At 35.4% G+C, this 15,075-nt stretch overlaps 1 protein-coding gene across 1 annotated transcript in view; it reads left to right on the forward strand.

The window, feature by feature from the left end:
* DNAH8 (dynein axonemal heavy chain 8) overlaps nucleotides 1–11,238 on the forward strand; it is a 144,945-nt gene extending 133,707 nt beyond the window's left edge. Inside the window, 7 exon segments of the mRNA XM_075750088.1 lie at nucleotides 282–383; nucleotides 774–934; nucleotides 5,598–5,754; nucleotides 6,275–6,427; nucleotides 6,514–6,703; nucleotides 10,236–10,357; nucleotides 10,829–11,238. Of these exon segments, the coding sequence (XP_075606203.1) occupies nucleotides 282–383; nucleotides 774–934; nucleotides 5,598–5,754; nucleotides 6,275–6,427; nucleotides 6,514–6,703; nucleotides 10,236–10,357; nucleotides 10,829–11,116 (1,173 nt within the window). The 3' untranslated portion in view covers nucleotides 11,117–11,238.
* Nucleotides 11,239–15,075: the final 3,837 nt, after the last annotated feature.

A 15,075-nucleotide genomic window follows, 5' to 3' on the forward strand; every position in this document is an offset into this window, starting at 1 on the left:
GAGAGGCAGTAGCAGCTGAGAGCGATTTCAGGTCACACAAGAAATAACGAGATATATTTCTAATAGCAGGATCAAACCCAACTCTACTATAAAATTATAGAGCTGAGCTCAGAAAATATATTAGAAATAAAGCTTGGGATTTTTTTTTTCCTTGCAACAATGATATTTTCAGCTTACATTTCAGAGCCTTATGAGCTTCAGATGATACCAAAATTACAGGCTAGATACCTTCTTCTTATATGTTATAACTACAGTTTTTTATTTACTTTACTTGCATCCAGGGGATATCATGGAAAACAGTATGCTACATGATTGGAGAGGTACAATATGGAGGCCAAGTCACAGATGACTTTGATAAGCGTCTTCTTAATTGCTTTGCAAGGGTGAGAGACCTTGAAAATACAGTTACTTGTAATTTTTATTGGCAGTTGCAATACAGAAATCAGAAGACCCTCTTTCTGCTGAATATGCACTTCTTTACCAGTTTATAAGACTCTTTGGAGTAAAATTAATTTTTCAAAATGTCATTCTTTGGCAGTGGGGCTCTTCCCCTTGCTTTCTCTTTAGTGAGGAGCAAAAACTATTAAAAAGACTTGTCTGGAATTCAAACTTAGAAGACATAGCTTTTAATGATTTACTTGTATATTCAAGTAAAATTAGATCTAATAGCTAAAACAAGAACCCAAATTGTCCAAGAATAAAAATGAGATAAACCCCCCCTCTGACTAGCAAAGTAACTGTGTTTGGTTTTATTTCCTCTGGATTTTTCACAGGTATGGTTTAATGAAAAGATGTTTGACAGCACTTTCTGTTTTCACACTGGATGTAAAATTCCAGTGTGCAAAACCCTGGAACAGTATTTTGAATACATCCAGTCACTTCCTGTCATGGACAGCCCAAAGGTCTTTGGACTCCATCCCAATGCTGATATTACGTAAGTAGGTCTCAATATATTGAAAATGAAGACCCTTTCTTTCAGCATTTGGAAACAAATCCTATGAAATGCTTAAGTAAAGTATATTTTCATAGGAAATCTAGGATTCATGTGAATTTCACTATTGAAGTGGAACACTTGATGTGTATGTACATGATTATGAATGCAGTATCTTCAGCTACATTTTACATGTTCTTTTAAAGCAGTTGGAATTCTTATTGCTTACTCCTCGTGGTTTTAGAATTTATTTTTTTTTTAAATTTGAAAGCATTATAGAACTTTTATATGAACACGTGATACAAGGCTCTCTACAGTTCAACTAGAGAAAGTTTCTAATGTTTGTCTTCTCTTCCAAGAGTATATTTTTTTTGTGTGTGTGCACACTCATTAAATGATTATCTGGATTGTCATTTGGTTTACAGCATGCCTTTGGATGTACCTGCAATCTTTTGTTGCCATCAGTCCTGCCATTTCCATTATTTAAAAGAGGCTTTTCAACTTGACCAACTACAAACTCAATTTAAAATTTTATCTTTGACTTACTTCACTTTTTAATTCCAAAGAATGTGTGTAACAGCTTAGCTTTTATTTCCTTCTAATGTTATATGCCCTGTGAAAGTATATGAATCATCATCATATTTTTTTCACTGCCATGAATTATTGCATTTTCATTATGTCCACATTCATTGTTTCTTAACACAGCTTTTTGTATTTTTAAACAAAACAAATGTTATTCAAATGCCCAGCTGCTGTGGAAACATAATATCTTCTAACACCTTTGGGCAAAACAATAATTTTCCACAATTTTTCAGTCTCAAATTTAAGAGGCTGGTGCCATATCAAAAGCCCAGTATTCTAAGCATGCTCTGAGAACAGCACACAGTTTTATTATCAACTCTGCCTAGCACCTACAATTGTAAATATATACTTCTCAAGAAAAGAGTCTGAAAGTAGATTCTGTTTCAAGTCATTCTCTGATACTTGCAAGACTTCCCTTCCAGAACTGATTAAAGAAGAGCCAAGATTTAACAGAGAACTAAACAAAGTCCTAAAGAGACATATGCTTTGGATCCAAAATTAGGCTTTAGGAGGGCTAATTTATAGGAGGAAACTTGAGAGTAATGGTGTTGTGGGGAGCTTCAGTGACTAGGAACAGCTCTATCATTTCTCTGAGTTTTTCTTCCACTCGGTAATCAGCATATTCCTGCTACTTTAGTAATTTTTCTGGAGATTTTCTTTGTAAATGTTTCTTAAGAGTCTGGCGAAAATGTTCAACAGCTTCATGCTTTTTTCCATGTCTTATCACAGTCTGTTATAGGCAATTATGCACACATACTATCTGTCTGAATTTCATCTTTGACACACGAACCAAATGGATTAGCAACCTGTACAAACCCATAAAAAGTTGCATTCAAATTCTCCTTAAAATATCCTATCAAGTCATCTCAGAGTCTGCAGAAGGCTAACTGCTAGAATTGGAACCCTGAGACAGCCAGGACCTCTTCATGTTGCTTTTACTGAGGACAAGAAAGACCTTATCTCTCACTGGTTTAAGTGGGACAGTTTTCCAGTTCAGCCAAAAGCCCAATCCATTGGTTCCAACCATAAGACTTTACTGAGTTTCAATACTTTCATCCACTTGGGATTAACACCTGAAGTCATTGCGAGTGATTTTGAATTTGCTATGTGAACCACAGGCTCTGCAAAGGCAACACAGTTAACAGATACCTGAGCAGGCAAGGAATATTCTGACAATCTTCTGTCAAAACTCCTTCTCCAATTAGTTCCATACTGAAGCCTTATATCTAACTGAATTTTTGTAAAGTTACCGCAAACTGTTATTAACCAACTGAAGACAGAGTAGACTCTGCCATTGTCCTTTGGTGAATGTGAGGTTTTGAATACCATGTTGCAACAGATATTGCTGGGTTTTACAACAAGCTGAGGTAATGTTTCTGTCAAAACGCATTTGTTCTTATTTTTAACTTGTAGTACAGAAAATTCCTGATGGCAGAGAATCCAGCTATCAAATTATGATAGGTTGTTGAATCCAAACTCTGTAAGAAAATATCCTTAATAATTCTTTCTGGAGCAAATCAAAATCCATAGAAAATTCCTTCTTTTTTTTTTTTTCTTCTTATGACAGAATTTGCTTTGCAATACTTCTTCAGGGAAAAACAATATAAACAGGTATAAAGTGCTTTATCTTACATACTTTTAGGCAAAATTGACACTGTAAATGAGATTCATTTAATGTTACTTTATCTTCCTTTATGCTTATCCAAGACTTCCTTTACTGTAATAGAGAAAAACAGATGCTTGTAAAGTGCAATTCCTCTGATCACAAAGCAGACATCTAAAATACATAAGCTGAACCATGCTTCTTTGCATTACCTATAGGGGCAATCTAGACAAACAGCTGTTATGCAGACATCTACACTTAGATGCCTAAATGTGCTCAGGGACACCCCATTGTGTATACCTGATTTCTTTCCCGGGAACATTATATTTCCTCTACAAAATCTGTGCAATTTTTTTTCATTATTCTTTGCATCTGTCCTTCAACATTTTATTTGCAATGTAAAGGAAAGTCAGGTTTTCCAAAGCCCAGAAGAATTTTGTTTCAGAGCGTGTTTTATATTCTCTCCATCCCACTATTATGTGAATGAAATTTCTTGTTTCTATTTTCTCCTTGCTTCCACACTGGGATATTATTTTTAATTATGTACACATTGAGATGCATCTTTGTGTCATTTCTGGTTTTGTTTACAATAAAAGTTGTCTTGTTCAAGCAGCTATTGCTTTTCATGATTGCTTCTTTATACAAGATTCAGATGATCATTTCTCCTCTCCAGAAGATTCCTAGCTTGTGTCATTGAAGAAAGAAATATTACTTATCTTTGATTCTGCTCCTTTGAGCTTTTTTTTCAAAACCTGTTCTCTGCTTTTCCCCAAAGTTTGCATATTGTCTTCTTTTTAAGATTGTTACTTTTTTGGTTTAGATTTGAGGAAAGACCATTAATTTTTATAGTTCTGTGTATTTTATAATTTAATTGATGAAATAATCATGGGACCTATTCTTTCCACGTAGAAAAGTCTGATAGCGGTATTGGAAGAACAGTACTTATATGTGAAGAGGAAGGTTCACATCACTTTTATCACTAGGTGTTAGATCAGCGAGACCCAGAATAAGGGTTACAACCATCAGTATGTCATCCAAATTAGGAATGAAGCCATGCGTCCAAAAGAAATTTGATTTTATCCAACTTTTCTGTTCATATGTGGTCTTGAATAAATCTGTAAGTCTTTAAATAGGGCCATAGATGGGAAAAAGCTTGAGAGTTTTGCCAGACAAAATCCCCACTATTCCTACATTCAGAATCAGAAGTTACAGCCTCTGAGAAGCAAACTGCCAGTAGGATTTCTTCTAAGTTTATGATTTATAGTCTTTCTAATTGCATTCACAAACAAGTTTATGTTGACATGCTGCACTATCTAGTTTCTGTAGTCTTACAATACTATCTCCAAAGCTTAGATGCTTTAGGACGTCCCATGTTCTATCCTGTGGCACAATCCTTGGTTTCATTTCTTATATAATTGTATGTATGACAGAGTAATAGGAGGAGATGGGTGTCACATGAAGGTTGAAAAGTAAAACTGACATGCACAATTATGCTTTGAGTCAGTATAAATTTATGTTCTGCATCAGACTCAGGCTGTATGTTCCCCATGCAGCTGATTCCATAAGGTAAAAGTAGGCAATGCCAGCACTGTAGTACCAACACATACACTGTTACTCTTCCTTACTGCCTCTCGTAGCTCTGTGCCACTAGATAGCATTATAACAAAAGTACTCTTATAATTCTGTTTGTATTGAAGGACTGACGTGGACTACTATCTTTTACCTACAAATGCCACATGAATTTAATTCACTTTTTTTTGTATTGACTCAGAACATAAATTTACATTAGCACTGCCCATGCTGTACTATGGAATAGAAGGTTTTAATCTCCAATGTTGTAAATCTAGCAGCTTTTATCATTAATCCTGAAATACCTCAAGGCAGAATCATTGATAATAATGATAAAATTAATTTTATCATTAATCCTGAAATACGTCAAGCAGAGTTTATTGTTTAATAAAGGGGCAGCTTGCAGAGTTATGCCTCCACCTTTTCCTTTTCTGCATTCCACTTTTAAGAAGTAGCTAAATGAGGGAAATATTCTTCCTTGTTAGAAAATTTGTATGGCTTCTTCCCAGAAAATAGCTGTTTAGAAGTTCAGGTATATGCCATTTTCTTCCCTTTCCTCAGAATCCCTAGAAATCATATGATAGGTTTTTCTGCCACCTCACATTCTCAAGGGCTGAGAAGCAGTGTGTGGAACTCCTTCTTCTTCTTCTTCTTAGCCCTGAATTAGAAAAACAACAAGGGTATAACAGGGTGTGTAGAAGGAAGTTCATATTCTTTACAACCATGGAAAACCACAGGTTGTTCACTATCGGTGTGTTCAGCTTGGTGCAGGACACAAAGAAAAACAGGTTTTGATTTAACCTGGTGACACAGTACATTTTTTCTCAACTTTCAAGTTGTGTGTTCTACAAAGTATCCTTTTAACTATTAAAAAATCCTATGTAATTTATAACATACTTCTTATCCTCTCAGATACCAAAGTAATACAGCAGCTGATGTTCTAGATACTATTACCAACATTCAGCCAAAAGAAAGTGGTGCAGGATCTGGAGAAACTCGTGAAGTAATTGTTTATCGTTTAGCTGAAGACATGCTAGAGAAACTTCCTCCAGATTACATACCCCATGAGGCAAGCTAATCTTAGTTGTTTTCTTACTGTTCCCTCTGAGTTTTCATATAAGACATTCCAAACAAGAACCCTGAACTGTAAAGCAAGTTCATATAGCCAGTAGCAGATTCGAGCAGGAACCAGCATCTTTATCACTATCAGCATGAATAGATATGAGGCTTTTTTTATGTAAAATCAAGACATCTAACAATTGATCATGGAGATTATGCTTGGACTTCCAAAGCTGCATGTGAAAATAGAGAAAAAAAAAAACAGTCTTGACTTTTTTGTGATAGGAGTCTCCTGGGCCTTCTGGATGAAGTCCTGTTCTAGCAAAATCATATAAAATTTGGTTGTATCAGAGAAAAAAATAAAAATAAAAACTGCAACAGTTTTAAGGGGATAAATGTTAGTTGAATAATGTGAAGTACAAGTCTACTATTTACTTTTCTGAACACAAAGTTGAGATGTCATATATAACAACAGTATTTGAACATTTCAGGTTTAACTAAATTCCTTCTTCTGCACTCCTATATTTTAGGTTAAAGCTCGTTTAATTAAAATGGGCCACCTTAACTCTATGAATATTTTTCTTCGACAAGAAATTGACCGAATGCAAAAGGTGATCACAATACTCCGCAACAGTTTGAATGATCTTAAATTAGCCATAGAAGGAACTATTGTTATGAGTGAGGCAAGTAAAAGCATATTTACTATGTATGGAATACTCTATTTTACCTTGATTGCTTTAGTTCATGTATTATAATTTCATTCCTTCAGAATTTGAGAGATGCACTTGATAATATGTATGATGCTCGAATTCCTCAAGTATGGAAAAGAGTATCTTGGGATTCTTCAACGCTTGGCTTTTGGTTTACTGAGCTTTTGGACAGAAATAATCAATTCTCTACTTGGATATATGAAGGAAGACCAAATGTGTTTTGGATGACCGGATTCTTTAATCCACAAGGTAAGGGTACTGAAAGGACTTGAGTAATAATGTATTTAATCATAATTTAATGCTTTTTACTACATATCTAATTTAATATTGCACCTAGAAAAATGTTTTCATTGCTGTCAGAATATGTCATAGAGGCCAAGATGATAAATGGATTCAAAAAAGAGATAAGATAAAGTCATGGGAAACAGGTCCAATGGTAGCAATTAAAATGACTGTCCAAACTTAACCTTCGAGTTGGGAGGTCTCTAAGCTCCAGATTGCCAGCATCTGGAAGAACATAGAAGGGAAAGGATTTATGTGCCATTTTGCCTGTTGTAATATTATTTCACTAAGCATCTGCCTTTGTCTAGTGTCAGAGACAGGATGCTTGTACAGATGGTCTTTTAGTCTGACCCATAAACACAGTTTTTATATTACAAGAAAGAAAACACGTAGTTAACAAATCAAATGCTTAATTTTGTTGACATATTGTAGCATGATATGATACAGCTTCTAAAGAAAATACACTTAATGATAATGATACGGCTTTTAAAGAAAATATGCTTTTCCTGTGGTTTCAAACTTTATCTCATTCCAAACTGTAAACTGTGAGTATGGAAGAGCTTTAATCTAGAGCAATATGTTATTTATATACTGTACAGTAGCAACAGAAAGAATTTCTTTATAGCAAGAATAATCATTCACTCGAACAACCTCCCCATGGACACGGTAGTATCCCCATTGCTGGAGGTTTTCAAGATGCAATTGGACAGGGTGCTAGATAATCTCATAATCTCTCTTTCCCATGAAAGGCTGGACCAAGTGATCTTTCAAGGTGCCTTCCAACCCAGGCTGATCTATGATTCTATGAATGTGCAACTATACCAGAATTTATAGCAGTTATCTGTCTTTCACAGAGAATCATCAAACTGTAGTTTTCACAGTAGTTCCATTTCACACATAATTTAATGAACAGTTTGTCCAAATTAATCAAAGATATACTGCAAAGTACAAGAAAACATTATCTATCATTATCTGTTATAGCCTGATATACTTATCGTTTTATAGGAAAGAGGAAGAAAAACAAATTGTAACCATCTTAATGAGGAACAAAACCTGTTACCTTATTAGATGCATGTTTGTAGAAGAATCTCATTTAGCCTACACAAATGCCCAAATGAGAAATTCTCATGAGAAACTTCTCCCATGTAACGGCTATGAGGTGGTTGGTTTTTTTCATTAGAATTAACCTCTGAAATTCTTTAATATTTTATGAGGTATCTTCACTTTGTGATGCTTGTATTCTTACCGGCCTTTCTATGACCAGGACTGTAAAAAGTGCTAATATCAAAGTCTTTCTTGGAGTAGCTCTCAGAAACAGTTGAGGTGCCTGGAGCACATCCAAATTACCATTAAAAGATAGTAGTGAGATGCCAGTCAAAACATCACTCCATTTGTATCATAAATGGCACAGCTGGTAAGCATACTGATCTCTGGTGATTCAAGAGCAGCACTCACAGAGGTGTAAAAGAAGATAGTGGACCAGATTCTTGATCAAGGAAAATATTTAGCCTAATAGCAAACAAACCCGAGATACAGATGGTCTTTAACTTGATAATTGCTTCAACCTCTGTGTACCAAAAGCATAGTTCTGTAGATGGAGAAAAAAGTCTGCTTAGCACAGACTAGGGGTGAGGTAACTATACTGTATTGCTAATACTGCTCACCAGGAAATTCTGCATAAATCACATCATACAGTAAAGTTTTAAAATTGACTGTTGTGAGGCAAATCAGAAATTGGACTGCCCTGTGCTGCCATTGCAGGAAAATCTAAGCTAATTGCACTGGTGAATCAAACTTTAAATCTATCATAGCACTGACAAATACATTATAATGTTAAAACATGAGGAATGTATTTTATCAGTTTAGTGGAAAAATCTATTTATAGTACTATAAACTATCACCAATAATTGTATTTAAACCTGTTGTGATTTTTTTTTTTTTTTAGCAATTATCAGTGTTTGTCTCCTTTAAATTATCATTATTAAGGAAGAATGTATGTTAGTGCTGGTACAATATTCCATTCAGTAGACATGGCACTTTGAATGAACAGGCTTGTGAAAAACCAAATATCACATTATAGAGATATAATTAATTTTTAGCAAAATTTAGAAACCTAGATCATACTGTTTTATTTTTATCAGAATATATAGTATTTTCAAAATTAATACAAGTTCATTTCAAGTACTACAGTATACTGATAATACTGATGTAATACTAATTGTATTTACATCACAAATGAATATTATAACTGTGACAAATACCTTAGCTTCTAATTGGCTTTGTCCTAATTGGCATGTTAAATCACTTAAATCTTGAAATGCTTTCTTCTACTGCATGCCCATGTACTTGCATGATTTCCCCCCTTGGCTTGTCAGTATTTCATTGGGTGGTTTCACCTCCTTGTAGATACTTGACAGCCCACAAAATGCTAGTCGTCTTTTCCTTTACGCCTTATCAAGAAGGAACTGATGCCATTTCATCTTTAAGTCTTTACAGTAATCACTCTTAAGTATGCAGTTCTCTATTGCTAACTTTTCTCTCTTCACCTCAATCTCTTTCTGACAACTCCAAGTAGTTCTTCATCTGGTAGCCTAAAATAGCAGCTGTTGGGGTTTTGGTGACTACACTGTCATCTTCTGAGACACTTATACAGAAACAACCAGGTATTTGCTACAAGTGTTTAATTTTTGTAGATTTTTCTTTTATAACACATCCAAACCTTTTTGGTGCCCGGTTATTTGACATCTTGTGCTTATATTATTCAGCTCTTTACCTCTCAAACCCTTTTTATTGCAAACCTCTGTAAAGTCTGTTCAAAAAAATACTCAAAAAAATCACCTAACTCGCTTCTTGATTGTGTCATCCTCTACCTTCATTTCTGTCTAGGGCTCCCTTTTCTTTACTAACAAAATATAAATTTTTCATCCTTTGTAGGCACTACCTTGTCTAGATTCCCCACACTCATATAGTTATTTTCATTATCACATTCAGACACACCTTTTCTGTTTTCCATCAGTGAAATTTATTTTATTTTTCTCCTTCTATCATTTATCATTTATTTTTCTCCTTCTATTCATTTTCCTAACTTGCCTTTACATAAATATCAGGTCACATAATTGACATTTTGTCTGCCTTCAAATTCCTTCTTGAAACACAAATCTACGATGGATCCTGTAGTTGATTGCCTAATGATAATTTGTAAATCAGTATCCTGAGCAAACATTTGTTAACTGAATAATTCCGGTGGGGGGGTGTGGGGAAGTGCCATTTAAAAATATTTTTCTCAGTATAATGCATTCTATGCCACTTTTGTCATTTGTTCCCATTTTGGCCCCAAAGCAAACTTTGCTATCATTAGTCAAGGTGCTCAATTGTAATAGAATTCTGAATATCTGTCTATAACACTCAGTGCAGAACCATGCAGATAACAGAGTAAAATTTTTTATTATTTTTTTTGTCATGTGAGATATATACTAAATCTCTGACTTAATTTCTCAAGGATTCCTGACAGCAGTGAGACAAGAAGCAGCTCGAGCACATAAAGGCTGGGCTTTAGATACAGTCACAATACATAACGAAGTGCTAAAGCAAAACAAAGAAGAAATCACAGCACCTCCTTCTGTATGTATGACACACAAATATGTTTTGGTATTAATTTCAGTATTTAATTTATATTGGCATTGTTCAGTCATTTTGGATTGCTAGAGGAAAAAGTTAACTATTGTCTTCACCTCACTTTTTGCTCAGTATAGAAGATAAATAAAATTTTTTATTTTTTTTGCAGTTACAAAAACATTTTATTAAAACAACCATTTCATTGTACTACCTCTTGATTTTTGGAATTTATAGTAAACTAGATCAAATTGTATAGTGTACAGGTTTTATTAAACAACTTTTATTGCCATCCATTTCAGAAGCATTATCTTCTGAAAAAGGATGATATAATAGTTTAAAGTTAAATAGTTAGAAAAGATCCAATGTCAGATATTTTTTACTGTACAACATATATTCCTTTCAGTGGTTTAAGCCAATTACTCATTTTACAAAACAGATGCTTTATTTTGTGTATTTATCTGCTTACTCTCCACACAGGAAGGAGTATATATCTATGGGCTATACTTGGAAGGTGCAGGCTGGGACAGACGAAATAGCAAACTCATTGAATCTACACCAAAGATTCTTTTTGTCCAGCTGCCTGTGGTGCATATATTTGCTGTTAATACAACCAGTCCTAAGGATCCCAAGCTCTATGTTTGTCCTCTTTACAAGAAGCCCAAGAGGACAGATCTAAACTATATTACAGTGATCTATTTAAGGACAGTAGTGTCGCCAGACCACTGGATATTGAGAGGAGTGGCTCTCCTGTGTGACATCAAGTAAACTCTTTTTCATACCATAACAGGACCAGAATATATGGCACACATAACCAATTACATGTGCAATTCTCCTACTGCTTTTGATTTGGTGGCCATTGGTCATTATACTAGAACTTTCATTTCAGTCTTGCCTTAATGATTTTTTTTTTCTCTGCTTCCAGTAAATTTAGTTTATCTTGGCTATTTGGTGATAGTTTTAAAGTTAAGTTTTCAAAATAAGTTCACTGATTGTAGTCTTTGATGTTTCCATTATATTAATTAAAAAGGAATATTTTCTTTAATAGTACAATTAAATAAAATGTTGGCAAACTTTAAAAGAGAAAACCCTAGCTGTTTCACATTCTTTCTCATATACAGCTTTTAGCTTGTGTTTTAGTGACATATGATAACAGAAGACAATATAGAACGTAACAAAAATATAAGTTCTCCTAAATACAAGTTTTAAAATATTCCTGGATTCTGCATGATACATACATTATTTTCTTTGACTCTACAGGAAATTTTATAGATCAAATGTACTTTTCTGGTTTAAATATATTTTTTTCTTGGGGTATTCCAGGGTTCACTTGTTCTTGTTAAATTATATAGATTAAGCAAAACTACACCAGGAATGTTTATGTCTGGAATATCTGACAGAGACCAGTACGTTTTCTGTCCAGTTTAGCTGTGTGGGAACATAGCTACAGAAGTAGAATAGTGCCAACTACTTAATATGGATGTTTTTGTCATTAAAATACAGAACCAGGTTATCTACAAGCGCAATTACTGCATCTCATCTTAGCTCTAAAATATAGGCTGGAATCCTTGGAGTGGCTATTGCAGCATTATTCCGTGATAAACCTGATGAACATCCATGAATTTTCCAGACATAATTAGTATTAAACTAATTCTATGCATTTAACACTAAACAAAAATGCAGTCTACACTATCTCTTTAATAATCTGCATAATACGTGTTCTTCTTTCAGGTACCTTTATTTGGCAGCACAATTTTTTACTTGCACCCCAAGACTGGACAATGTTCTTCCCTTTGCAGTTTAAGGGTGATCAAATGCATCTGTTGTGGCAAAGTGCAGCTACTACTTGATGAAGTCCTGGGACATCTGATGGGATAGTAAAAGGCTCTTCCTTGAGTTAGAACCCTATGGCTTTCTGTTGGAGGTCACCATCCAGGGATATCCTCTTGCAGAGAGGCCGTGGCATATAGGAAATAACAATACATAGACACAAAATGATGAGCAGAGTAACGAAAAGAAAGATCTCAAAATGCAATTAAGTAAAATGTTTCTTCTCTCTCCCCTCTGTAGACTTAGATCCAAATACAACAAAACCAGCTAAGGTGTTAGATAAAAATACACAAAATTGTAAAACTTTGTACCACAGAACTACGTCTGCATGGTGGGGTGGGGGAGGGAGGGGGGAGGGCCGAAATCTGATTGTGCAGCTGCAAGAGATTTTGCTCCAAGTAATCAGAAAATTGATGACAATACTTGTGGTGGGCTGAACCCGACCAGCAGCTAAGTACCTGCCCAGTCGCTTGCTCACTCCCCCCTGCCTCAGCAGGATGGAGGAAAGAATTGGAAGAGCAGAAGCTGAAAACGTGTGGGTCAAGATGAAGAAAGTTTAATAAGTGAAGCAAAGCTGCACACACAAGCAAAGCAATGTAAGGAATTTATTTACTGCTTCCCACTGGCAGGCAGCTGTTTAGCCAGTTCCTGGGAAGAAGGGCCTCAGCACGCATAACGATTGCTTGGGAAGACAGATTCAATAAGTAAAAATGTCCCCCTTCCTTCTCCTTTCTGCAAGCCTTTGGTGCTGAACATGACATCATATGGCATGGAATATCCCTTTGGACAGCTGTCCTGGCTTTTTCCCCTCCCACGTTCTTGCGCACTCCCAGTCTACTTGCTGCAGAGGGGGAAAAGGTTCATATCCAAAAACCAGTGCAACAACTATAGCATATTCGTTCCTAAAGTTTTTTCCTGGTCTGCCCTTTCAGCTTAATTACAATGGGGAAACAATGTGTAACCCTGTGAATGCCTCCACAGGTGGAAGATGTGCATTGCCACATTTACAAGTGAAAGCCTATAATGTGCTGAGTTACATAACTTACACCAAAGAGGATTTTATTCTCCATCGTGTATAATATCAAGAATAGAGATGAACAGTATGTTGTTGAGCTCAACTATTTCATATATTCCATCAGGTTCTTGAGAGTATCTCTGTCTTCTCTCTTGTCAGAGTCCAATCACCATTTCCCATCTCCTCTGAGCCTGTCTAGGGGTTTGTTAGCTCATTACTTCCAGGTTAGAATGAATGCTGATTTCCATACACCTTTCCAGTTAATTTATGGAAATAATCTATATTTTGTGACAGCAACAATCTACTATCTATTCAGAAGGCTCCTGTTTTGTCTCTCTGTGCTTTGTGAATATTCACAAAGTATTTCTCTGTCCTAGTCATGTGTGGGACAGTATTCTTACACTTAATTTGTTTACAGCCAGCTCTTCAAACATCTAATGAGGTGTAGTTAATTACTTGAATCACCACAAATCATTCCTCCCAGCTGAAATAGTCTATAGGAATTCAAGACCTTTCACTCCCAGGAATGTTCTCTACATCAAGGATATTGTAACAAGCATTCAAATTCCTATATTTTTTTCAAGTTACTGAACAAGTTACTTCCTGAACCTTTTTATGCTTGTTTGCCATTCAAGATACTGCTGTTCAAGTTGTGAGACACTGTTGCGGTGCCTGAATTGACAAAGACAAGAATGCCATGTTAGCAAAACACAAATATTTAACAGATGATCAAAAAAAGACAAATACTTGGAATATGACATCTAACTAGTCTCTGTAAAAGCAAGGGCCTAACTCATGAGGATCTGTGTTGAGAATGTAAAGAACAACACGTCCAGCATTAGCTTAGAGGGTGCATCCATAGTCTGTATTATTCTTTCCTCGTTTGGTGGAACTGTCACCCGGAAGGATTTTCCTTCCCATTTCCTCTGATTTTGAGAGGCAAGTTCAAGCAGGTGAGACAAGGGAACCCTTTGCTGCTGCTTTAGGGTAGACACGTTAATTGGGAGTCGTTGATCTGCCAGTGCATCAAGATACTCACTTTTCACAGAAGTGTCTGTTCTTAGGTGATGATTCATGAGAAGTCTGGAGCACGGCTGTATGACGAGCTTTTATATAACAAAGAATAGAGTTAATAAAAACTATGGAAATGAACTTGCAAATGGTGGGGGAGGGAAGGGATTTGTTTTCAAGTCAGGTTGCTAAATCTCACAAAACCACTGACTGGAATGAGCTTGTTCCAAGAAGGTTACATTTCAGCTAAACTGTAATTTAAAAGATTTGTTAATTCCAGAGAATCATTTTCTTCATCCACACTCTTTGTTTCTACCTCTATATTCTGGTTCATTGTAACTAAAATTTGCTCAGCAGACATTCAGAATATTCATTTTCAAGGTGAAATATTTTATGGAAAGACCTACAGTTTTCTTGCTCAGTAATCTCATTCACTGACTATATCTAGTTTTAATATTTAAACTATCTCATTTTTTTTTTTGATAGTGTGGAAGAAAATTTGGCAGCAGTATGTAACTATAATTCTGTTGACACAAGTACTGAAAATCAAGTGTATACAACGTGCAAGCTGCAGTTTTAAGTATACTTATATCTTCTGATTTTTTTAATATTGGAGTGTAATTGCACAGCTATGATGAGTCTCTTGATCAGATTTCTTCAGAAGCCTCTGGTGTTATTTATATTCCTAGAGCAGGCATTACCCGTACTAAACCAGACATTGTAAGATGTGGTACTTGTATCTGCACCACGCAAGCAGGGTATTCCTGAGGCAAGTCCAGTTATATAAAAGCCAAAAGAGGTGCCTTTTCCAGTGATTAATGCTGCCTTCACAGCACAAAGAAACATGCATAGGTTAACTCTTAGAAATTCA

Source organism: Balearica regulorum, chromosome 3 (genome assembly GCF_011004875.1).
Source record: "Balearica regulorum gibbericeps isolate bBalReg1 chromosome 3, bBalReg1.pri, whole genome shotgun sequence".
NCBI lineage: Eukaryota > Metazoa > Chordata > Aves > Gruiformes > Gruidae > Balearica > Balearica regulorum.